At 36.9% G+C, this 27,021-nt stretch overlaps 1 protein-coding gene across 1 annotated transcript in view; it reads right to left on the bottom strand.

Annotated features, from left to right (window-relative positions):
- Window positions 1-27,021, bottom strand: part of LOC100931457 (bifunctional epoxide hydrolase 2-like) — a 48,366-nt gene extending 21,345 nt beyond the window's left edge. The window contains 9 exon segments of the mRNA XM_031949266.1: window positions 2,153-2,264; window positions 9,543-9,628; window positions 11,377-11,403; window positions 19,375-19,409; window positions 20,540-20,618; window positions 22,318-22,413; window positions 24,742-24,884; window positions 26,692-26,829; window positions 26,934-27,021. Coding sequence (XP_031805126.1) covers window positions 2,153-2,264; window positions 9,543-9,628; window positions 11,377-11,403; window positions 19,375-19,409; window positions 20,540-20,618; window positions 22,318-22,413; window positions 24,742-24,884; window positions 26,692-26,829; window positions 26,934-27,021 — 804 coding nt within the window.

Genomic DNA, 27,021 nt, shown 5'->3' with positions numbered 1-27,021 from the left:
GGGGCAGCTAGATGATACAGTGGACAGAGCACCAGCCCCAGGGGCTGATTCAGGAGGATCTCAGTTCAAATCCGACCTCAGACACTTAATACTTACTAGCTGTGTGACCCTGGGCAAGTCACTTAACCCCAAATACCTCACTCCCCCAAAAAAACACAAACAAATAAACAAAAAAAGTTATAAAAATAACAGTAATTAGGTTCATTTGTACCAAGTTACCATTTGTACCCACACAATCCTAATTGAACATATCATTAAAATGACAATGAATTAGCTTTGCTAGGACCAAATATAACTGAATAAATGTTCAGCTCTACTTATCCTACATCTTAATGCCATTTGAGGTTTGGGATTCCAAAATATAGTGTAAGGCAAAATTGCAATATGCTTTATATGCCACTTAGGCTGCCAGGAGCAAGATCATTATTTAACATTTATTAATATTGTTTGAACCTAACTTATTGTGGCTTGAAAATTGTCTAACCCCAAAACTCATTATAGAGTTTGGCTGACCTCAGAAGCACTCCTGGGAAGCAGATGTCTATAAGGCTTACTTAGATCCTCTCCAGAGTGTTGGTTGTTTTCTTTCAGCTTCCCCCGAAAGATTCTATTTTGGGTGACCCAAATTAAATTAACTCTTTTTGCTGAAATACATCTCACCCTGCTCTTCTCTGAAGACTACTTACTACTAACAAGGCAGAACAAGCAAATACTTTTAAACCCTTGATTAAACTCTATATTATTATAGATCTCCCAGAAACTGGAGAGAGAGATACAACTTCCCACTCTCTCCTCTTCCAAATGGCCAAATGTATTACTTTCTAAAATGATTTAAGATTTTGGAGTGTGTTCTCATGAATAACAAGTTCAAAGGATGAGTGGTTTGGGGTACTCTAACCTTCCTGAGTTCAAATTTGACCTCAGACACTTACTAGCCAAGTGACCCCGTGCAAATCACTCATCTATGTTTGCCTCATTTCCCTCATTTGTAAACTGAACTGGAGAAGGAAATGGCAGACCACCCCAGGATCTCTGCCAAGAAACCCCAAATGGGGTCACAAAGAGGCAGACACAACTGAAATGACTGAACAACAAAAACTTCCTGACTCCAGGCCAAGCACTCTACCACTGCTCCACAGAGCTGTATAGCCCACTATGAGAGCAGGTGGAAAGAAGATGACACAAGTCAATGTAGTTAAGGGGGAACATGGCCAGTAAAGGGTCAGATGGAGAGAATGGACACAGGTCAGTTCTGCTGAGTGCTCGGTAGGATCAGGAGGCAAAAACGAATAAAGCAGGGTGAGTTTTAAGGGGTTTTTATCAATTGGAGCAGGAACTGGCACTAGGAGGAGGGAGCAGGGATCCAAGTCTGCTTGGAGATGGGAAGTTGGAATGGTTGGTAATTGGCAGCTGGTGAATCAAATTCCCCATAGGTAGGAAAGAAGGCTTTCCTACTCTTTGCTGTAGATCTAACCTGGAGAGGGATTTAAGGCTCCCCTGGGACTTCTTCAGGGTGACTCAGGGATTCTGAGCCTTTCCCAAGGCATGACCCTTGGTAGGCTATTAAAACCTTTTACTCAGTTTCTAACTTTAAAAATAATAGAGGGAATATTGATCAATTGGAGCCTAGCCCAGTTAATCATCACCTTAAATCCAGATTTCTGCAATAGCTTTTTGGCTTGGATCTGTGCCTCCAGGCTTTCCCATCTTCAGTCCACACCTTTAATAATCCTGGAACATCACTTTCATCTTATGAATTCTCTACTTAGGAAATCCCCATTCAAAGCTCCCTTCAAGGGTCACCTTGACACAAGGCCCTTTCTGATCCTCCAGTTGTCAATGATCCTCATTCCCCCAAATACCTGGCATTTGTTTATGTGTGTTGGCAATGTATCACCCCAAAAGAAGGTAAGCTCCTTGAAGATAGGGTTATGTAATTCCCAGCATTCAGCAGAAAGCTTTAAGAGAGCAGCTTAGTTCTCGATCTCAATATATCTGGGAGAAATACAATACTTTCTTTGACTCACGAAGCCAGAAAATACTAGCAAGTGAAAATATATGTAATACCTTGGCAGGGATTGAGGAAAAAAAGGAGAGAAGGAAAGTGGGGAGAAATAAGTGAGTGTTTTTGCTCCCAGGTCTTTCAACTTACTGGTTCTTGGAAGTAGAGCTGGTAATGAAAGACTGGGTAGGATTTTATCTTCTGTATAAAAGGCACAGCTGGGTCTGCTGGACGGAAGGGTGAATTCAAACTGGCCACTGCCCTGGAAAACAAAAGGGAGCGTCTTGGTGAACCCTAAGGAGACAATATTAATGTGAAAGCTAATAATTCTAATATAAATGTCATTTGGATTTAATAAGTCTAAAATAAAGGGAAAGATTAGGCTAAAATCAAAGGCTTCAAGCTTGAATCTAATAATCATATTGAACCAAATGATTGACAGCAATATCTAATAGTACCTTGGTTTTTTCCAAGCAAGACAAATCAGGTAAAAAAATACCAATAAGAAGATTGTGACTGAATTGTAAGAGATTCATTGACACCCTGAAATCAAAGAAGAACTGGAAGAAGATAGAGTGATAAGATTGAGTTAGAAGGAACCTCAGAGGCAACTGAGACCAACCCTCTCATTCTACAAATGAGGAAACTGAGGCACAAGGAGGTTAAGTGACTTGCCCAGGGTGATACAGCTATTAAGCACCTAAGGATGTATTTGAGTCTAGGTCTTCAACTGTGTTGTTACAATACATTTAAAACAATTGATGCCTATCTAGTGCTGGTTTTAATTGAACATCCTTGGAACTATAAAATAGACCTTTTAAGATTTGGAAGAATCCTAACAAAAACGTACCTGATATTAAGCAAACAGATGGCCTCTCACCCAAAGATAACTGTAAAAGATTAAAATATTCACTCCAAAAAGGACTGATAGATTTCTTTGGAATAAATGAAAAGGATACCTCCAGAAATACCCAGGATAGGCAGATATCGCTTCACTGAGAAATAGTAAAAGCTGATAATAGAAACATTCCATGAGATTGATTAAATGCAACCAAAAATGTCTCACCTCCATTTGGAGCCCACAAAAGAATCAAGATCCAATTGTGGAATCAAAGGACTCTCTGCAGATGACATCCAAAATGACTTAAACAATAGGGTGACAATGAAGCATTAACTATATGGGCAATGTGAAATTTGTTTTGGGAAAGGATGGGGTTTATGATGGCAATTCAGGAATAGATTGTCAATAAGAATTCAGAATTAATCAATGAAGATTGATTATCAATGAAGATTATGCCAGGAAATAGTGGTGATGGGGTCACAATGCTGTAAAACTTTAAGACCTCCTAAATATCTTGAAGCTGGAGGGCACAGTGAATAGAGCACTGGGCCTGGAGGCAGGAATATCTAAGAGATATGAGTTCATAGGCCTAGCTATGTGATCCTGGGCAAGTCGTTTAACCTCTCTCTGCCTCAGTTCTTTATCTGCCAAAAAGGGATGTATTAGAGCAGGAAATGGCAAACCATTTCAATATCTTTGTCACGAATCATGAAGAAAAGGACACAACCGAATGTTAGTGTTCTTTTTCCAAAACACAGCCAGGTGATAAAAGAGTTCAGATCTTTTATTGTGTCCTTCAATATGGCCCGGTTAGCTCAGAGGCCTATCTCTCTGCTTGATTCCAAGAGATCTTGTAGCTTTGTCCTTGGCTTCTGCTTCTGCTTTCTTCAGCCTCCAGCCAGCACCAAGTTGGAAGATGCAATGAATCTCTTTTGCCTCGAAGATAGGGCTTGTGGGCTTCCTCCCAGAGGGCTCCTCTCCGACCCCAGTCAATGTTCCCAAGAAACTCTCTCAAGCTCTAAGAGCTTCCTGTATATATATGATCTCCCAAAGGTTAACTCCTCCTTCTGAAGAGAGAGGGATTCTGGGTTATCTCCTAGAGTGCTCTCTGGCCCTAAGGGAGGTGTGAATTCGGATATCTCATACTTAGACATACTAAGCCCTGAAATCTCCCAAACGTGTGAACTCCATTGAGTACTTAGATACTTATGAGCTCTCTAAAGGTGTGAATACAAGCATCGTTTCTATCAGTTGTACGTAGTACCTTGTTTCAAGTTCTGGCCCAAAATATCTCCTTCTAAGATCAAATCAATCATATTGAACCATGCCAAATTAGATAATTATTGTCTCTATCAACTCCAATGGCTTAACACTTTGTAAAGATTCCAACAACCGAACAATCAAGCAACAATGAAAAAGTATCTAGAATAACATTACCTGGTGTCTAGAGTTGTATATTAAAAGCATTCTCTTTCATGGACTGAGATTATACTACAAACATAAGCCTCAAAATACACTGGAGAACTCAGCCAATAAACAGTACTAGAACCATAGGATCATTACAGACCAATTTGTTGCCACCACAGCCTGGAAAAAAAAATCAAGACAAATATTCTTAATAAAAGGCATCATACCAGGCTATATGGAAAAAAAAGATTTCAAAATATAGGGACCTAGAAATGGATATTAAAATCATGTGCAAGTAAGAATGAGATATATATTTCCTCTTTCATCCATTTCAACTTTGGAAAAGCAGTTATTTTATTCACCTGTGAAATAATCTATAGAAAAATGAATATAAAGGAACAATTGTAAACTTTAACACCAGCACTGTTTCTGTCAAAACTTGTAGAAAGAGAAGAAAACAAGGACTAATAATAACACAATGTTGCTTGTCCTTTGTTCTTGAAGAGGACCATGATATTTGGGAGATGATGCCATGTCATGAAAATAAACTGGATTTATGTGAGGGAGCACTGGGGAAAGTCACCTGTTTCACTTTCCTGTCTAAAGCCTTCTGGGTCCAGTGGCAAGATATAGATCAAGACAAATGGAGACAACACTGGATAAAATGAGAGGCCTTGGCCTTTTAAGCTAAGGACTTCAACAGGTCTCAGTTTGACTGAGGGCACACCCATCTGAGGATTAAAATTAGCTAGCAATTGAGGCAAAGAATCTGCTCTTTCACCCAGCTCCCCAAAATCTAAATGAATGAATCTAGGAGGGTAAAATCCTCAGGGTTCCTGGCCAAAGCAGAAATGATTGATATTTACAGTCAATCTCAGTCAATCAGGTTCCACCCAATGACCACATGGGGCTTGACCTAGGATCTGTTGGTGGCCAATGAGAATCATATTAGTTTTGGTTTAAGGCATGGTCCTTAATAAAGAAAAGTAGTCAACAAAACCCCAAGATGTCTCGGGAAGGTTCAGAGGTGCAAAATAGGGGAAAATGTTTTTAAGAGCAGCTGTAAGTGAGGGTATCATACCTTATGTAGACAGAAGGAGGAAAGGAAGGAAGGAGGGTAAGGAGGAAAAGAGGAAGAAGGAAGGAAGGAAGGGAAGGAACTAAGGAGGCAAGGAAGGAGGGAAGGAAGGAAGGCAGGAAAGAAAGAAGAAAGGAGGGAGAGAAAAAAGGAAGAAAGGAAGGAAGGAAGAAAGGAAGGAAGGAAGGAAGGAAGGAAGGAAGGAAGGAAGGAAGGAAGGAAAGAAAGGAGGGAGGGAGGGAGGAAGGAAGGGAGAGGGAGGGAGGAAGGAAGGAAGAAAGAGAGGGAGGGAGGAAGGAAGGAAGGAAGGAAGGAAGGAAGGAAGGAAGGAAGGAAGAAAGGAAGGAAGAAAGGAAGAAAGGAAGAAAGGAAGGAAGGAAGGAAGAAGTTTTCCAGGGGGAGCTAGATAGTACAGTGGATAGAGCACGGCCCTGAAGTCAGAAGGACCTGAGTTCAAATGTGACCTCAGACACTTAACACTTCCTAGCTGTGTGACCCTGAGCAAGTCACTTAACCCCAATTGCCTCAGCCAAAAAAAAAATATATTGTGAAAGGAGTTTTCCAATGAGCAAAGTCTACATGAAATTAGCGAAGTATTAATTAATCAAACAAATAGTAGAGTCAAGTGGATTTTGTTGTTGTTGTTTTGGAAATAGAATAGCTTAGAATGCCAATTTAAGGCCAGTTCATCACTACTAGTGAATTTTGTTATCAAGTTACTTTTCAGTTATCTGACTCTTCATGACCTCATTTAAAAGTTATAATTATATAAATTTTAATATAATTGACTCATACCTGTGGTATCTAAGTAGACCCTTTTAACTGCCCTAATAATGATAAAATTCTTAGGAGTTACATACAGGCATATACCATTTCAACTGTGTCAAATCTCTTATGATTACTCTTTCATGTTTACTTTTTTATGCTTCTCTTGAGTCTTATGTTTGAATATAAAAATTTCAATTCAGCTCTGGTCTTCACATCAGAAATGTTTAAAAGTCCTCTATTTTATTAATGCCGTAACCATTTCCCCCTTAAGGATTAAACTCAGTTTTGCTGGTAATTTACTCTTTATTATAATCCTAGCTCCTTTGCTTTTCAGAACATCATATTATAAACTCTTTGCTCCTTTAATGTGGAAGCTACCAAATCTCTGATTCTGAGTGTGGTTCTACAATATTCAAATTGGTTCTTTCTAGCTGCTTGCAATATTTTTTCCTTGAACTAGAAATTCTGGAATTTTTGCTTTCCTATTCCTGGAAGTTTTCATTTGGGAATCTTTTTTTCAGGAAGTAATCAGTGAATTTTTTCCTTTTCTAGGTTACTCTCTAAATGGAAGATATTACAGCAGTTTTCTTTGATAACTTCTTGAAATATGATGCATAGGCTCCTTTTTTGATTATGACTTAAAAGTAGTCCAATAATTCTAAAATTATTTGGTCTTGATCTATCTTTTCGGGTCAGTTGTTTTTCTAATGAAATATTTCACATGTTCTATTTTTTTTTTCATTTTTTGACTCTGTTTTATTGTTTCTTGATGTCTCATGGAGTGATTAGCTTACAGTATTTTCTTCAATGAGCTTTTATAGCTCGTTTCTTACCTGGCCAATTTAACTTGTGCCTCTTTCACCATTAGACCAATTTTTAAAGGTATTTTTTCCACTATTTTTTGTGTGGCTTGTTTATTGTTTTGGTCAATGATTTTTCAGTCTCATCTGACTTTTCATGACCCATTTGCAGTTTTCTTGACAAAGACTGATGTGGTTTGTCATATCCTCTTCCAGTTTACTCTATTTTTGTGAGGTAATCAGTATTAAATAACTTGTCTAGAACCACACAAATACTAAGTGTTTGAGGCCACACTTGAATTCTGGAAGATGAGTCTTTAATTCCAGGATAAAAGTCCATGTCATCACTTAACTGCCTTTTGGTGCTACTTTTACCAAGCTATTAAGTCTCTTTTCATAATTTTCTTGTATCACTCTAATTTCTTTCCCTAACTTTTCATCTGCCATTCATCTCTTTCTTTAAATCTTTGCTTATAACTCTTTTCACATTGTTTTCTTCTTCTGAGCTTATGTCTTGGTCTTCCTTACTTCCTCATTTTTCCAGTCAATTTTTTTACTTGGAACTTTGTGCTGCTGTTGGATTTTGCTCATCTGTGAGTGGGGAGACATCTTGCCAATCTTCAGATTTTTTGTGCTGCTGTTTTCAGAGCTAATTCTGGGGGTCTGCAAGTTTTTGGTACTTCCAAGGTGGTGTGATTTGGGGAGAGGTACGGTCATGATCTCCTGGTCTGTGTTCTGGTCTTACCCACGAAGAATCCCTCCTCCATGGCAGCTGTGGGTGCTAATGTTCCTCTGCCATAGAAGTGTGACCAGGACTCCTGCTCCCTTGCAACTGACCAGAAGCACTCCTCTCCATCCTGGAACTTTGACTAAGACCCAGGTATGAGTAATAAAGTTGCCAATAGTACTAGGGATACATAATATCAGCAAAAAGATCTCTGTCATCCTTTTTGATCAGTTGTCTAGCTCCTTTACTGGACTGAGAGGTTTGGAAGGTGCTAGTGCTTTTGTCATGACCACCTCCAAAGCCCTCTGTTTGTGCTACTGCCTTACTCCAGATAGCCTCCCACCCTTGTGTCATAGACCTCTTCTACCAACTTCCTGAATCATCTAAATTGGAAAATTGTCTCATCTGCCACTCCAGAATTCTAATTGAGTAGTTATTTTTAAATTGTTTGGAAGGGAATGTGGGGAAAATTCTACTGAATTGCTACCTGTGATGTACCATTTTGACTGCTTCTTTTTTAGGTCTGTTCCATATTTAAAATGTTATGGCTGGACATTTCTAAACTGAAAGGTTCAAACTTTTAGCACATGCTGCCCCTGGATTCTATGGCCAAAAAAATCCCAAATAAATCAATATTCCAGAATTTCAGAGACATTCTAAGATATTGGCTTCCTAAAGTGCAATAGAGAATACCAAATATAGAATACCCTGCACATAGTTTTTGGAGCATGGGGTAGGGGTCAAGGGTTAGAAGGTAAGGCAGAGGAAAGCTGCTCAGTAATATAATTTCAATGTATATTTCTTACCAAATCATACAAGCTAGAGGCATCAAACATGTAATTCATGATACAACACTCCTGAGTGTAGCCCAAACCACCAAATTAATATGTAATTGGAAAATATTTCTAAACAAAATGAAAATAAAATTGGATATGGATAATTTTAATATATGATTTTCTACATCAATGTATAAATGCAGGGGTCTTTAGGTTTGGTTTGTGGTCTCTATTTCTATTAGAGTTTGACTCCTTTGATAATAAGCAACTGTTACAGGTTAAGAGTTAAGTTAAGAGCTTAAGAGTTCTATAATTCCAACACAGTTGTCAGAGAACTGAATGGTTTTGTGAGTTTCCTGGGTCACGCTACCCTTTGAATACAAGTTACACATTGAAAATGGGATCTATTTCTATATAGACTTCTCTATGTACATACACATCCTTTCTTTTCTTTAAAATTAAGTTTCTCAAAGGCAAGGATATTTTTGTGTGTCTCTAAATTCCCAGAACTAATCAAAGTGCCTAGTACCTAGTAGATGTTCTATAAATGCTTGATGTATCAAAAAGAAAATATGTGCATATTCACACTCACATATACATATATGTAAAATTCTATCCTCTATTCCTTTTATTTCACCAACACCCATTATAGCTTCTTCTCTTTGGGCCTTATAAACCTAGAAACTCATCCAGCCCCAGCTCAAATCAAATTCCTTCCATGAGTGCATCACTGATTAAATTCTCCCATCATGTATGTATGTATAGATATATTCATATACATTTGTGTGTATACCTCTGTGTGTAAAATAAACACTAATTATAGGCTAGTTTCAGTTTTGATTTTATATAACTACATTTGGGAAAAGAAGGAGAGGAGAGATATCCCATATTTTGAAATTCAGATCAATTAGATAATCCTTGCTAATGTGTTAATGAGTTCATCATAGTTCCAACATGGGGAATTCCCAGAGTTGGTCATAAGTGAAACTATATCACAAATAAAAATTTTAAAGTCATAAAACTCCCTACAAGTCATATAGTTTAATCTTTTCTTGTCATTTAGAACAGTCAGGCCCAGAAACAGGTGCTCTTTCTGCCACCTGCTGGCTTCATTCCACCCCACTATTTGTGTTCTGTAGTTACCTTACTCTCTCTGGATAGAAGAGAGCCATGTTCCACACCATAGTACCACCCCAGTAATGGCCAATAAACACTTCTTAAGAAATGCCCTGGAGAATAGAAATATATATATGAGATGAGGTGTAAAAAGGAGGATGGGTCAGCAAATGTGCAGCTCCCAGGTCCTAAAGAACAAGAATTCTTGCTAAAACAGGTTCCAAAATAGTTTTATCTCACTCTGCTGCTCAGTGGTCTTTTTATTTATCTCTCATAGATTTCCTAAAATAATCCTCATAACAACTACCCCACACATTCATTCTCTTATAACCCCAACTTAGATGAGATCCTTCATCTTCTCTCTTTTCCACTTCAAAACTCATCTGATCCTATTTCCACTCATTCTCCTGTTTTGAAGGGAGTTGTCCCAGCCCTTGTCTAAAATGAACATTCCTATCTCTTGTTTTTGTTTGTTTGCATTTCTTCCAGAACTCTGTTCTTTCAATTATCTACCTCCTGGTATCTTTCATTTATCTATCTCCACAAGCTTCTTCTGTCTTTCTTTCACATTTGAAGATTCTCCCAATTCTCAAGTTTCCAAATGAAAATTCTAAAATTCTAAGGCTCTCATTACATTTCCTACCTTTCTAATATTTTGAACAAGTGCTTTGTTTGTGACACATTAACATTCTTGGCTTAATCTAACAGATTAACTCCTCAATAGTAGGGATTATTTTTCTTTTAGTATGTCCAACATAGTACCTGGCACATAGTATTCATCCTAATTATCCTTCTGGAAACTTCAGAAGATTACCAATAATCACCTACTAACCACCAAATCCAGCAGCTTTTTTTTTTCAGTGCTCATTCTTCTTGACCTCTGATATCATTCAATACTTCCCATACCTATTGCACCCTTTGGAAACTCCTTCTGGTTTCAGGGAATCCTGGGAAAACTTGTATGAACCAAAGCAATGCCAAGTGAGAACCAAGAAAACAATTTCACCAATAACAATGTTGTAAAAGCAATCTACTTTGAAAGACTTAAGAATTCTGATCAATGCAATCACTAACCATGATTCCAAAGAACCAATTAATGACACAGTACGCTACACATCTCCTGATGGAGGGACAATGGACTCAAGATGTAAAAGGATAAAAACATTTTAGGAATGCCCACTGTGGGGATTTGTTCCCCCAGATTCTGCATATAGATTACAAGATTTTTTTTCTCTTTTTCTTTTTCCCCCCCACTGGAATAAGAAATAATGAGTGCTTGCTAGTTGAAAGAAAAAAAAATTAAAAGAAATCTTTTTCTTTAATCTTTATATAGTATTATTCTGATTTTCCTATCACTAGGACCATTGATCTTTCTACTTTTGTACTATTTTTGCTCAAAATACACCTTAAAAGGCTCCTCATATTTCTTTCACTTTCCTTTAAACAATTTTTTCCTTGGAGATTCCAACTGGTCTGATAACTTCAACTATAACATGTAGTTAACTCTATGTTTCTCAGCCCTAAGCTGGAAATGGTATGGGAATTAGAATCAGGAGATCCTGCTTATAAAATCCATTCTGCTACTTATTGCCTGTGTGATCTTGGATAAGTTATTCAGATCTCAGTTTCCTTATCTATAAAGTGAGATACTTAGACTCATTGATCTTCAAAATACCTTCTACCTCTAAATCTATCTTTCCTTCATATATTGCTTTCCTATCATCTAAAGTATATCTTTTTCCTTCCTCTGTCTGCCTTTTAGAAAACTGACGACTTTTCAAGGTCTCCCTTAAATCACATATTCGTCCATGAATGTTTCATTGATTATTTCAGTTCTACAGTGACTGGCCCAATTTCTTACCAACTTATCCAGGAATGTAATCATTTCCTAAAGAAGAAAAAATAAGAAGAATTAGAAATTTCCCCTCAATATCTCAGCATGCTGATTCATCTTCATTCAAATATTTAGTCTTAGAATTCTGATCTTGGAATCACTCTAACCCTTCCCTTCTCTTCCTTCCATAGGCATAATGGCAATAATAATTGCCATTCTTTCATCCACCTTATAAGAGTCTATAAAAGATTGACTATAAAGGGATAATAGTAACAAGGACAATTTTTATCTAAAAACTGAAATGGATGAGAAGAATGAACTTCACGATGATAAAGAGTTTCAGAGGGAAAATGGTAAGTAGTACATTTAGGTCTGCAAAGTAATTTACAGATATTTTCTGTTCCACTGCCATTTCCTTTCTGTTTTTAAAGTTTATTTATTAGATTTCAACATTTAATTTTATAAGATATTGATTTCCATTTTTTTCTCTCCCTCCCTCCTCACACACCTCCCCCCAAGATGGGAAACAATACAGGCTATGCATGTACCATCATATTAAACATATTTCTGCATTTATCATGTTGTGAAAAAAGAATCAGAACAAAAAGGAAAAACCATGAGAAAGAAAAACAACAAAACTGAAGATGATATGCTTCAATTTGCATCAGACTCCATAGTTCTTTCTCTGTATGTGGATACCATTTTCCATCTTAAGTCTTTAGGAATTATCTTAGATCATTGTATTGCTGAATAAAGCAAAGTCTACCAAAGTTGAACATCACTCAAACTTGCTGTTACTATGTATAATACGCTACTGGTCCTGGTCACTTCATTCACCACCAGTTCATGTAAGTCTTTCCAGGATTTTCTGAAACCAGCATGCTCATAATTTCTTATAGAACAATAGTATTCCATTACATTCATTTGCTATAATTTGGTTAGCCATTCCCCAACTGATGGGAGTTGCCTCAATTTTGAATTCTCTGCCACAACAAAGAGAGCTGTTATAAACATTTTTGTACATGTGGGTCCTTTTCCTTTTTTAGTGATCTCTCTTGGATATAGACTTCATAGTGGTATTGCTGGATTAAAGAGCATACAAAGTTTTATATCCCGTTGGGCATAGTTCTAAATTGCTCTCCAGAGTGGTTGGATCAGTTCACAACTCCATCAACAATGCATTAGTGTTCCAATTTTCTCACATCCTCTCCAACATTTATAATTTCCCTTTTCTGTAACAGCCAATTTTGTAGGTGTGTGAGATATTTATTTTAATTTGCATTTCTCTGTGATTTGGAACATTTTTTAATATGACTCTAGGTGGTTTTAATTTCTTCATCTGAAAACCTGTTCATATGCTTTGACCATTTATCAATTGGGAAATGACTTGTATTTTAATAAGTTTGATTCAGTTCTCTATATATTTTAGAAATGAGGCCTTTATCAGAAATACTGGTTATAAAAATTGTCTCTCAATTTTCTGCTTCCATTCAAATTTTGGTTGCATTAGCTTTGTTTGTGCAAAATATGTTAATTTAATGTAATAAAAACCATTTGCGTTGCATTTCATAATGTTCTTTATCTCCTGTTTGGCCATGAACATCTTCCCTTCTACATAGATATGACAGATAAACTATGCCCTCCTCTCCCAAGTTGCATAAAGGGTAAATACCCTTTATGTCTAAATCACATGTCCATTTTGATGTTATCTTAGTTTACAGTGTGAAATGGTCAATGCATAGTTTCTGCCATACTATTTTCCAGTTTTCCCGACAGTTTTTGTCAAATACTGAATTCTTATCCCAGAGCTGAAGTCTGGGTTTATGAAACAGTAGATTACTATAGTCATTGACTATTGTGTCTTATGTACCTAACATATATCACTGATCTATCACTCTTTTTCTTAACCAGCATCAACTAGTTTTTATAATTCCTGCTATATAGTATAGTTTTGGATCTTCTGTGGTTAATCCCCTTATTTTGCTTTTTATTTCATTCTTGTCCTTGATGTTCTTGACTTTTTGTTCTTCCAGATGAATTTTATTATTATTTTTCTAACTCTATAAAATAATTTTTTGCCAGTTTGATTGGTATGTCACTGAATAAGTAAGTTAATTTTGGTAGAATGATCACTTTTATTATATTAGTTTGGACTATCTATAAGAAATTGATATTTTCCCAATTATTTAGAGTTGAATTTATTTATGTGAATTGTTTTGTAATTGGGTTCAAATAGTTTTTAATAGGTAGACTCCCAAATATTTTATATTGCTTATAGTTATTTTAAAGGGACTTTCTCTTTCTGTCTCTTGGTACTGGGCATTATTAGTAATATATAAAAATGTTGATTTATGTAAGTTTATTTTATATCCTATAACTTTGCTAAAGTTGTTAATTATTTCAAATAGTTTTTAAATTGGTTATCTAGGATTTTCTATGTATATCATCACATCATATGCAAATAATAATAGTTTTGTTTTTCATTGCCTAGTCTTAATTCCTTCAATTTCTTTCTTTTCTTAGTGCTTGTGCTTGTGCTGAGGAACATGAGTGGGGTCCCTGGCTTTGAACTCTGGGGACTCAGGTGTTTAGTGATTTGCTCACTCTGGTGGGGTTGCCTGACCTAGTCACTCCTATTGTTCTGGTGTTGGCAATTTTCCTTCTGTACTGTGACTGGACATTTCACAGTTAGTCATCTGTGCCACTGTTCTGTTGAGTGAGAACTGAGGGGTCTCAGTTTCTAATCTGTGCTGTGGCTAAGACATTCTCACTGGTTTGCCTCAACACTGTCTAAGCTGGGTTGCTGTTCCCTTTTACCCAAATGAGATTGACCTTTTCTGAAGTCTTTCCAAGCTAGTCTAAGTTGGAAATTATTTCACTTCATCTCTATGTAGATTCTGTTACTCCAGAATCTGTTCTGAGACTTGATTTAACATTGTTTCTAATGGAAACTGAGGAGAATTCAGACAATTCCTGGCTTCTTTCTGCCATCTTTAGTCTGCCTTCAATTTATTATTGTTATAATTATTTTGTCTACACCTGTGATTTCACCAATGTAAAATTTTTCAGTGTTCCCAGTCACTAAATCACACTATTGGTATTTTTAAGATTATATTCCCTCATGTGGGAGATCCAAGAAGATTTTTACTAAATTCCCATAAATACTCCCAAAGATAGATATAGTTATAGCCTACCTCTAAACTCTCAGTGTTTGCGCTGGTTATCTCCTATTGATATATGTAATTTCTTTAGCACATATTTTTGTAACTTCCATGTGTGTGCTCTTTGTTATATGTCTAAGTCTTGTTCCTTTGTTAGATAGTAATCTCTTTCAAGACAGAGATCATATTATTTCTTGCATTTCAAACTTTTTCTATTTCTTTGAATATCTCCTTTTCAATTAATCCTTCCATTAATTTGTCATCACTAGACAAAAATTCAAGGGCTTGGCAAGAGAATTCATTTATGCTCTTCTGTCTCCCCTAGTACTAAGTCAATAAACTTTTATTAAGCACCTACTATTTGCAATCACTATGTTTAACATTGGGGATAAAAAGAATGGCAATTCACAAGGAGCTCACAATCAAATGGAGAAACCATATGCAAACAATTCTGTGCTATGCTATGTATATACAAGATATATGCAATGTAAACTGAAGATAATGTAAGCCTCTTAAGGCTGGGACTTTTTAAAATTTGTCTCTCTATGATCAATTCCCAACACAGTGCCTCACACATTGTTGGTAGTTAACAAATGTTTATTGGATTATCACAGAAACACAGAATTTCAGCACAGAAATAATCTTTGTAGTCACATCATCCAACTTATACCTGAAAAAGAATCCCTATAACATATCCAATAATTGCTCATCCAGTTTCCTCTAAAATATTTCTCATAAGGGGAAATCTACAAACTCCTGAGACAGTTCTTTCCACTTTTGGATAACTCTAATTATTCATCAAATTCAGGCAAAAAATTCACCTGAATTCAAGCCAAAATTTTCTTTGTTGCTACCTTTGTCCACAGCACCCAGTTCTGTGCTCAAAAAAAGAAAAAAAAATAGAATTCCTTTTCTGCCTAGCTAGTCCTTCAAATATTTGACAGCTATTTTGCTATAATATGATCCATTCCTCTGTAGGCTAAACATCCCTAGCTTCTTCAAATGATGCTGATAATAGTCATGATTTCAAGACCTTCAGTATCAGAACTGCCTTCCTCTGGATATTTTTGATTTACCAATGTCACTCAAAAAATTGCTACCCAATTTAGAATTCAGTACTCCAGATGTGATCTAATTAAGGTTAGTTGGTTGTGGAGAATGGTTGAACAAGCTGTTTTACATGAAAGTAATGGAATATCGTTGTTCTATAAAAAAATGATGAACAAGCTGATTATGGAAAAGCCTGGAAAGATTTTACATGAACTGATATTGAACAAAATAAGCAGAACCAGAAATATATTGTATACAATAACAGCAAGAATGTGCAATGATCAACTATGAAAGGCTTGGTTCTTCTCAGTGGTTCAGTGATCCAAAGCAAATCCAATAGACCTTGGACAAGAAATGCCATCTGTATTCAGAAAAAAAATCTAAGGAGACTGAATGTAAATCAATACATGCTATGTTCACTTCTTTTTTTCTGCTTTTTTATCTTTTACATGGTTTTTCCCTTTTGCTCTGATTTTTCTCTCCCAACATGATTCATAAAGTAATATGTTAAAAAAATAAACTTACTACAAAAAAGATTGGTTGGTTGCCTGAGTGTTGTTCTTTACTCTTGAAGAGGATCAAAATGACCTTATTATATTGGAATTAAGGTACAGTTTGTCTGACAGTGGCTGATCAGATCATTATGAACTCAGAAGGTTCAACAAGTTGGATCCAAATAATCTACATGAACATTTGGAATAGAGATGTCTCTAAATATGTGTATCTCATGTATTGGTTAAACTACTGCAGTTCTGCTTTGCTTGCAGAGCTGATTTTGATGTGGGTATGTCTTGCTGAGTGGTCCTTTGCCAGTGTCTCTCATATTATGTCATTGACTCCAAAATTCTTCAGGAAGACTTTTAAGAATATCCTTTTATTGCTTCTTCTGACCTCCATAGGAGTGTTTGCCCCATTTTTTAGGGAAACATACATTTAGCATTCAAAAAACATAGCCAGATCATTGGAGTTGGATTTTCTGCAGTAGAGTTTGAATGGTGGAGCAGAAGAAAGGATTTCATTATCAAGAATCTTATCTTGCTGGATGATCTTCAGAATCTTCCAAAGACAATTCAAAAGGAAGTGATTTAATTTCCTGGAATGGCATTAGTATATTGTCTAGGTTTCACAGGGATACAACAAGATCAACCTAACAGCTCTGCAGACCTTTAGTTTGGTTGAAAGTCTAATACCTCTTCTCTGCCATATTTTCCTTTGGAACCTTCCAAACACTGAGCTATCTCTGGCAACATATGCATCTCTCTCTCTCTCTCTCTCTCTCTCTCTCTCTCTCTCTCTCTCTCTCTTTCTCTCTCTCTCTCTCTGTATGTATGCCTGTCTGTCTGTCTGTCTCTCTCTCTTTCTCTCTTTCTGTGTCTCTCTATCTTTGACTCTGTCTCTGTCTTTGTCTGTCTCTCTGTCTCTCTGTGTCTGTCTGTCTCTCTCTCTATGTCTCTCTTTTTCTCTCTCATTTATACTACCACAATAAGTGAACTTATCCATAACATTCATTATTTTTTACTTTGTTATAACTGATGGTTCCACATATGGATGTTGTGGTGCTGGTTGGTAGAGAATTTCTGTTTTCTTGGTATTAATTGTTAGACCAAAATTAGCACAAGCAGCAGAAAACGGATGGATACTTTGTTGCATCTCAGCCTCCTGGGCCACACTGAGTGCCCAGCTATTTGCAAAGAAAACATCATGTACCAACTTTCCTTTCACATTAGTTTTGGTTTGTAGCTTTTTCAAATTAAATAATTTACCATCAGTTTGGTGGTTGCTGACCTAGATGGTGCCTTTGTCTTTGATGAAAGCATCTGCCAACACTGCTAAAAACATTACACTAAAAAGCATGAAAGCAAGCACATACTCCTGCTTCACTCCAATGGTGACTGGAAAATCTTGAGATTTCATTCATTATTTAAAACGCAGTGAGGCGTACAGTCATGGAATTGATGTATAATATTGTTGAACTTCTCTGGGCACCCAAATTTTGTCATAATTTCCCCTAAACTCTCAGGATTGACAGTATCAAAAAGCCTTGGTCAGATCAATGAATGTTGTGTAGAGACCTCTGTTCTGTTCCTAGCATTTCTCCTGGAGTTATGAGACATCAAATCCCATTTTGACCAATTCCTCTGTTCTTTCTGAAGCCATGATTGATCTCAGGTGAAGGATCATCCTAGTAAGGAGGACCCTGGCAAATATTTTGCTAACAATGATTGAAAGACCCCTATATCTCTGATCATCACAAGAAAATCTATTTCCTTTATCTTTATAGAGATTGACAATGGAAGCAACCTTGATCTCTAAGCATTTCACAGCACCTGTTTCAACTCCTTTTGTGGCCATTGGAACAAATTGTTCTCATCCACCCATTCCACTGGGCTGTCTTTACAAGCTTGGAGTATAACCCTCCTAACTCAGTGAATGGTTTGAAAAATCTAGGTTACCCTCAACCTGGTCTAGACCATTTACCAAAACAGTTTACCTGGGTGTGGTTACTGTGAATGCCAGAGGATGAATTTGTTGGACAGCAAAGGATGGAAAGTAACCTTAAAAAAGATTCAGCAGCAGAGGCACACAAACTACACCTCTGTAATCAAGGTAGAGTACAGAGGTATGATCATTTCCATAGTTCTGTATAATATGCAACAAACAAAGGGAAGAAGAAAAAGGGAGGGCTCAGAGAAAAGGAAAGGGTAATTGCAAACCTAGACTAGTTCCTGCCCTTAAGCAGCTTACATCCAATAGAAAAACTAATTCTGAATCAAAATAGCCATAATAGTGATATTTCATCTCCCTCTTTTTCACAAAAATAATAAGAGATTTTATTGAATATCTTGTCAAACTACTCTAATCTGTTTAGTAAACCAGACAAAAATGGAAGTAAGATTAGATTGGTATTACCCATTCCTGTAGGAGCCTTATTGGCCTTCCTTTTCAAGATCCCAACCATCGCCTTGATAATAAATTCTAGAACTTTGCAGAAATCAAAATCAAGATCACGGACCACCATGAGTACTTTTTTCTTTTAGGAGAAGCTGCCATTCTCCAATCCTTTTGTTCCTCTCCCATTTTATATTACCTTTCATTGGTCACTTATAGTGGTTTAACAGCCAATTTTGTTCTTCCCTAATGAACAATACAGTAGTTCTTCTACATCAGAGTATTTATGATCATCAAGAGGCACTAGATGCTCTCTCATCATCTCCTTATGTATTAAGGATATCAATTCTCCATAATCTCTTCCCAATTAGGAAGAATAAATGAACTTTCTTATTAATTTTGAATCCTGGGGTAGCTAGGTGATATAGTAGATACAGCACTGGCCCTAGAGTCAGGAGGATTTGAGTTCAAATGTAGCCTCAGACACATGAGACTTTTATCTGCATGATCCTGGACAAGTCACTTAATTCTGATTGCCTTGCAAAAAAACCACAACAAAACAAAAAACTTTGAATCTTGGAGTCTCCACTGGATCTTTCTGCATTTTCACCATTCAAATAACCATCTAGATTGGAATGTTAGAGATTCAATAGCCATTGCTAATTAATTGACCAGCTGGCCTGCTCAAGAAAAAGGCCAAAAGGACAGATTGTTCATGCCTTTTGGGGGTTGGTATGGACACAATTTCCACATTTTAACATTATACTGAAAAGGAAGTTTAGGTAATTAGACAGAAAACTAAGAGGATAGAGACTTAGAAAAGCAAATGGCTCATTCTGGATTTCTAGAAGAGAATTCAATTAGTTTCTAGAGAGCAGTCTGCATTAGTGAAATAGGATTGAAAAAAAAATCTTGCCATTCTTACCTTACATATGACTTTCTGTGAATATTCTTCGATTTCTGAAAGGAAAAACTTAATTTATGTTGTGTAATTTATTAAAAACCTATTCTGAACTTCCCAGGTGCTCATGTGTCAAGCTTTTCTCTTGACCTATTTAAGAGACAATGATAGCTGCCCAGTCTTCACTACAACACATAGGGAGCAGCCAAATGCTAGCAACAACCAAAACATCATCATCAAGAAATAGGATTTATACAGCATTGTAAAGATTTGCAAAGTGTTTCATATGTAATATCTCATTTGATGATGACAGTAAACCTGAAAGGCAGGTGCTGCTATTATCTCTACTTTACATATGAAGAAGCTAAGTAGAAAATTATCTTATCCATGGCCAAGTGGCTTCAAACCAAAGGCTATGCATAATCTCCATAACTATTACAAGCATGCCCTTGAAAAAGGAGGGGACTGATGATAAGTAGGTTCAATCTAGCTAAACTATACACCAAGGGAATCTGTGGAGACAGGAGTCTTTGGATCACAAGTAAATAAGTTAATTCAGAGTTACACTGATAACAAGCATCAGAAGCAGAACTTGAATGCAGATCCTCTGACTCAAGGGCCAGTGTGGTTTCCATAGCAACAAGTTGCTTGCTCAGTACATTAGTTGATGAATCCAATTGTTATTGATGTTGTTGAGTTGTTTCATTCCTGTCTAACACATTTTTTACTTCATTTATGGTTTACCATTTCCTACTCCAGCTCCTTTTCCAGATGAGGAAATTAAGGGACACAGGGGTAATTGACTTGTTCAGGGTCACTTGGCTAGTTAATGTCTGAGATAAAATTTGAACTCCTGAAGATGCATCTTCCTGATTTTAGTCCTGTGTTGTATCCTTTGAGCCCTAACGGTCAACTGGTCTGACCCTTCCAGTTGAGAAGTGAGGATAATGAGGATCAGAGAAGATGAAATAATTTGTTTTTAGGTCATACTCCTAGTAAGCAGTGGAATCAGTCTTAAATATAGTCCCCTAATTTCTAGTAATATGTGGTTCTGAGTAAAGGAATAATTTACTTAGAAGGGAGAAAGGAAGAGAATAAACTTTTATTAAGTGCCTTATATGCCAAGTACTATGCTTTGTACTTTACAAATGTGATCTCATTTGATAAACTCTATAAAAAATGAATTCACCATAGGGGGCAGAAGAATCGCCATAGCCTTTCATATCTGGAACAATAACCCGGTAGCCTGCTTCTGCTAGAGCTGGGATCTAAAGAATGAGATGAAGCATTTAGTATTAATGACCCTGCCTTGGTGTGCTCTGGTCTTTCTCTATTGGCCTGAAGTAATTAAAAGAAATTCAGAGCATTTGCATGGCCCCACATCCCAGCTAGTTGTTTTTTTTATTTGTCGGTTAGTTTTTTGAGTTTTTGGCTGGTGGAGGGTGGAGAAGGGAGCAGTATTCAGACTCATTGGTTTTAATAGTAAAAGCAAGTCCCACTATGCAAACTCTTTCCACTCATGCAGGTCTTTCACTTGTTTTCTTGGAGATATTTAATCAGTCAGTTACTAAGTATGTACTAAGTGCTTAGGATGAGCCACATCCTGAAATAAACAATGCAGACACAAAGAAAGACAGAAGGAACTTGCTTATCAGTAGAATATAAAATTAAATATATTCTTATGATTCAGATACGAAGATTGATGTTCCCTTTGCAATCAGCTCAAATCTCTAAGTTTCACTTATATTTCATCACTTCAGACATTCCATTCATCAACACAAATCATAACCCATCTGTAATTTAGAAAATAGTCTTAGGCAGTTGCCTGAAACTCAGAGAAGCTAAATTTGAGAAAGGATTATTTCTCTCCAGTTTTATTAACCCATTATTGTATTCGAACTTAGCTTTTCCCTTTTGTGTACTTCCTCATCTAGAAATCAATGAGTATGGGAAATCTTTCTAAAAGATATATCTAGTCAGGATGGCTGAGATCCAATCAAAGACAGTAAAAGAAATTCTAACTTTGGACTAATGGGTGCATTTCTGCTCATTGTGTTTACTCAGGTCTGAGAAAATGTAGATTCTCCCTTTTTTGGTATGAAAATTCTGAATTCTCTTTGACCAAGATTTGGGAGATCCAAGTTATGTACTTCAAGACCCTCATTGTAATGTTACCTATCCTCTCATTTTAATATTCATTTTCTCACTATTAATCAGTGAGAGTTGACTGCTACCCTAAAAAATACTTGCTCTTTTTAAAGGTATATAATTTCTAAACCCACTGCCATGAAAAGTCTATCATCTGAGAGAGATAGCCAAAAAGATGACTATACTTTTATTAATAAATATGCTGACATTGTTAATAAAATGAATATATTACCCAGAAATTATGAATGAAACCAAGTCTATTATGACATTGCACCAGGAAGCTCTGCTGGATGAGTGTAAGGACAGAAGGACCCTTCTCCTACACCAGAGAGGACATTCCCATACTTCTCAATAAAACCTTCACCCAGGCTGCAGTCCCTCAGATTCCCTAATCCTGTGTGCTGAAAACTCTTTTCCTTTTGCCGGTTCTGATGTATCCTGTGACCATTATTCCTTCCTTGTTCTGACTAATCTGTGCTCCATTAGGTTAAAAGCAAAGAGAGGAGGAGATCACCCATGGGAAAAACTAGACTGAAATTAGAGCGACAGACAGCACCTTCTTCCTGAGCTCCATATGGACTAGGTATATGGAAAGTATAACCATGATGGGCTCTGAGGGAGGACAGCTTTATAAGTGAGGAGCAGGTTTAATGTTCCAGGGCATCTTTGAACGCCATTATTACCTCTGTAGAGATGAGTACGCCTCCTATCTGATTTATGCTCGTCACTCTCTTTTCTATTCCACATATTGGGTCAGGGCATCCCTTCACCCCTCAACTCACTCTCACCAAAATGGAATCAATCTGGACTAAAATTTACCTGATATCTCCAAGAGAACTAGCTTTCAGGAAAGCCATGGCAGAGAAGCACAACAGGCCCAGAGCCCATCTCCACGAAATGCAACTGGACACCAGGCTGTGTGAGAGACAGGGAGGCTGTGGCTAACAAGTTCTTAGTATGGACAATGGATGCTCACTAAAGAAAAATTCAGGCCCCACATTCTCAGATCCTGCTACATTTCAGGCTGGCCATCCTCGTGCTCTAGCAGGCACTCTCTCTCTCTCTCTCCTCCCTTCTTCTTCCCCATTCTAGATATAAGCTGAATATTTGATGTGGGGAGAAGAGAGAATGGGAGAGAAGAGAGAGAGGAAGAAAACAGAGGGAAAGAGAGTAGAAATGAGAAGAAAGGAAAGGCAACAATGAGGGAGAGAGGAAAATAGAGAGAAGAAGAGAAGGGAAAAGAGAGAGAAGGTAAAGAAGATGGAGAGAGGAAAAGAGAGGGAATGAGAGGAGGAGGGAAAGCAGGGAAGAAAGAGAAGAGTAAGGGGAAGGAGACAGAGGAGGAGAGGGGAAGAGAGGAAGGAGGAAACAAAGGGAAGGGAAGAGAAGGGAATAGAGAAGATAGAGAGAGAGAGACAAAAAGAGAAGAGAGGAAGAAGAACGTTTAAGCTCACCTAGTTCAATTTTCATTTTATAGGCTACTGAGATCCAGAGAAATTATATGATTTTCCAGGATCTCACAAATACTAAGTTATGAGCAAAAGTTAAATCCAGTTCTGACTCCAAATCCAGTGTTCTTCCATCTTAAGTAGTAATAACTAGCATTTGATCTGGTGCCTTAAGATTTACAAAATGCTTTACAAATATTATCTTCCTTTATTTTGACAACACACCTGGGAGGTAGGCAATAATAATAATAATAATAATAATAATAACTCACATTTAGATGCACTTACTTTGTGCCAGGAATTTGCTAATCACATTACAATTATTATATCATTTAACCATCACAGAAAAATTAGGAAGTAGGTGTTATTATTATTCCCATTTTATAGATGAGGAAACTGAGGGGAAGAAGAAGAAAAATCTTACTCTGTGTTTTATGGCTGTAAGATTTAGCACAGTAATCTCCAAAGAATTAAAAAATGTGATGGCCTACTTCTGATGATTGTTCTTGTTTTACATAGTTGTTTGTTGTTTCTGATTAGACTGTGAGTTCCTTGAGATGAGAAATTGTATCCTCCAAATTTAACATAATACCAGACACAAGGTAAGTGTTTAATAAATGCTTGTTGATTGATGTAGAGGGCAACAGAGAGACACAAGACAGGGCATGAGCAAGCTGCAATATAAATTACAGCAAAGCCGTATAAAAGCTGTCATCGAAGACAGGTATGTATGAAAAATAAGAGTTGGTTTCCAGGTGATAAGAGGGGAAAAATAACTGATAGGAAATAGAATACTTATAATGGAAAGAAAAAAACTGGAGAAGGCCCCTACCATATGGATATATATACCCGTATATATTCATAAGTATAGTGAACTGCAGGGAGAGCATGGACAAAAATCATCCAAGATGAGAGGCCTGGATGAGTGGCCATATATGTCACTAGCTCAAATGCCCACATTGGTGAGATTACATTTCACCTGAGTCCAAAACAGGGCATTTCAATCTCTAGTTTTAAGAGTTCCTTCTACCAACCAAGGGTATTGTTGTGAGATCTTGTTACCAGGGAAATGAGAAGGCAACACCTAAGGATGAGTGACTGGAATTGTGCAAAAATGATTAACCTTTTGCAGAACCTGATTTTCAAGTTAGAAAAATTGAGAGAGCTTTAAGGCATAGATTGTTTTTACCTTGTTTTTTATCTTCATATCCAGCTTTAGATTCACTAGCTGTGTGATTCTGGGCAATTCATTCAACCTCTTTCTGCCTCAACTTCCTCATTTTTAAAATGGGGATAAAAATAGTACCTACCTCATAGGGTTCTTGTGAAGAAAAAATAATATATGGAAAAACCCTTTGCAAAACAAGCCACTCTATGAGTGCTAGCTAATTATCATTCTCGTCATTCTTGATGTTGTTAATATGTCATATTCCCAATTTATGACATGCTTAAATATTAGACAATGAGAAATGAATGAAATCTTAATGCCAAAATATTCTACCCTCTAATTTGTGCAAAAGGGTGCTATGGCTATATTTTGGTTTTACTCAGTATTCCTCCCATAGAATATGGGCTCTGGGATGGTTTGAACATTGATAGTACCAGCTATATCTGAGATTATCTCAAAATCTGAGCACTTAGTCATGTCCTTTTTTTATATGGTGACCATTGCTTACAAGGAAAAGTGAAATGCTACAACAGTGTAAACAAACACTTCCATTTCTCACTCCTGTCCACCTAGTGTGGAGCTTGCTCAGCCCCTCATTCACTAAAATTGATCTTTACCTTATCTTACCTTAACTTCGACATATCCATGGGCAACATTGCTTGGCTGGATTGCAATAAGTCGCACCACATGTTGGTGGAGAAACTGAAAGCACAGAATGTATGCTGAAAGAGAAGCTCTTGGTCTCCTTTGATAAATTTTCTCAGTGTTTTATAGGGTATTGAGATTGGCCAAGAAAGTTTTAAATCATGGAAGGGGCAACTAGGATGGTGAAGGACCTTGAGATCAGGTCATATAAGAATTATACAAAGGAAACCATAATGTTTGATCTGGAGAAGATTTCAAGAAAGGGCTTCCAACCAGGGAACCCCTCACCCCCATCCAGGGAAGTATGAATGACATTTTCTCAAGAAGATATGGAAAATATTGAAATATACTAAAATTAGTAGTGTTAGCAAAAAAAAAAAGTGAATTGGAGAAAGTACAAAGAGGAGACATGGGAAAGAGTAGAAAAGGGAGGAAACATTACATTGCATCTGAAAAATTTGAGCCACTGAAGTAAAGGAACAATTTCTACTGACCAAAATAAAATGAATGAGGTTTAAATGTAAAACCCTTTTCTGGAGAGCAGAGCAAGATGGTAGAGAAAAGGCACTTGCCTGAGCACTGCCAAATTCTCCTCCAAACAATTTAAATCAGGCCTCAAAATTAATTCTGGAGAAGCAAAACCAACAAAAGGATGGAGTGAAGCAATTTCCCTGCCCAAAATAAGTTAGAAGAACTGCAGGAAAAAATCTCATTCAGTATATTCAATGAAATAGAGGACTTTCAAGCACCAGAGCTAAACAGAAAAAAAAATGATTTTAAAATAAAATAGAAGACTCAAAAAGCATAAAAAAGATGAAAAGGAAAGAGAAAACATAGTCATTCAAGAAGACAAAACTTTTTACATCTTACACAGAAAGGTAATACTTATAACAAGAATTGTCTCACTATTAGGGTAAGTAGGAGGGGTGTATATAGATATAAGTTGATTTTGATGGGATAACAAAAAATAAATGGGTGAGAGAATTTCACTGGGAGAAGAGGGAAGGGAGAGGCAGAAGAAGGTAAATTATCTCACATGAGGGGGCATGAAAGAATTTTTACAGTAGAAAGAAAAATGGGGATTGGTGAATATTTCTTCAACCTTATTCCCATTAGATTTGGTTCAAAGAAAGAATAACATATATACACAACTGGGGATAAATACAGAATTTATCTTGCCCTACAGGGAAACAGAAGAGAATGAAGAATGAGGAGACTGATCTTTTCCTTGCCATGAGCAACCCTTATATCTGCACAAATGATTCCACTCCATTATCTCAACTCCAGCAGATTGTCCTTCTCTCATCCCCATCCTCTTATATTAAATTGCTCACTGTATACTGGTTGCTTCCCTACTGCCTGCAAACATTTCCATATCCCTTCCATTATCAAAAACTCCTCCCTTGATCCTTCCATTGCCACCCTCTTCCCCCAAATCTCCTGCCTTTTGGGGCTAAACACTTTGAAAAGGTTGTCTATAACAGGTGCCTTTACTTCTCACTTTAATCTCTTCTTTACTTCTTGACTCAAACTTTCAGCCTCATCATTCAACCAAAACTTTTCCCTTCACAGTAACCGGTGATCTTTTAATTGCCAAAATCCAATAGTCTTTTTCTCAATCCTCATCTTTTTTGGGATCACTATATTTGGGTCAAGATCAAAGATCAAGTGTCTAACTATGGCTGATCAAACCAATATGAGCTCAAATGGTTCTATCATGGGTCAGGCACAAATAATCCATAGAATCATAGAATCATGCAGTTGATGTATGACTGTACAGGTTGACTTCTCAATTACGTACATTTTAGAAATACAGTACTTTAGCAGTCTAAATATCTTTAGTCAAGAATTCTGCTTCCTAGCATGTTACTGGTATATCATCCAGGTTTTACAGGCATACAACAATGAGGTAGGCACAATGGCTCTACAGACCTTCAGTTTTAGAAAGAAGTTTTAGACCTTCAGTTTGGTAGTCAGTCTGATATCTCTCCTCTTCCACACTTTCCTTTAGGACCTTCTCAAACACTGAGCTAGCTCTGGCAATGCATGTGGCAATCTCATTATCAATCCCTGGAAAGCACAGTGCCAAAGTAAAAGAACTTATCCACAAGCATTCAAAACTTCACCACTTGTAGACCACTGATGGGTCTACATATGGATGGCGTGGTGCTGACTGATAGGTTTTTTGGCGTTAAGCATAAGCAGCAGAGAATCAATCCATACTTTGTACATCTCAGTTTTGGAGGCTGCATTGAGCACCAT

The sequence above is a fragment of the Sarcophilus harrisii genome, chromosome 2, assembly GCF_902635505.1.
Source record: "Sarcophilus harrisii chromosome 2, mSarHar1.11, whole genome shotgun sequence".
Lineage (NCBI taxonomy): Eukaryota > Metazoa > Chordata > Mammalia > Dasyuromorphia > Dasyuridae > Sarcophilus > Sarcophilus harrisii.
Note: the sequence above shows the minus strand (reverse complement) of the source record. Positions and strands in the feature narration are given on the sequence as shown.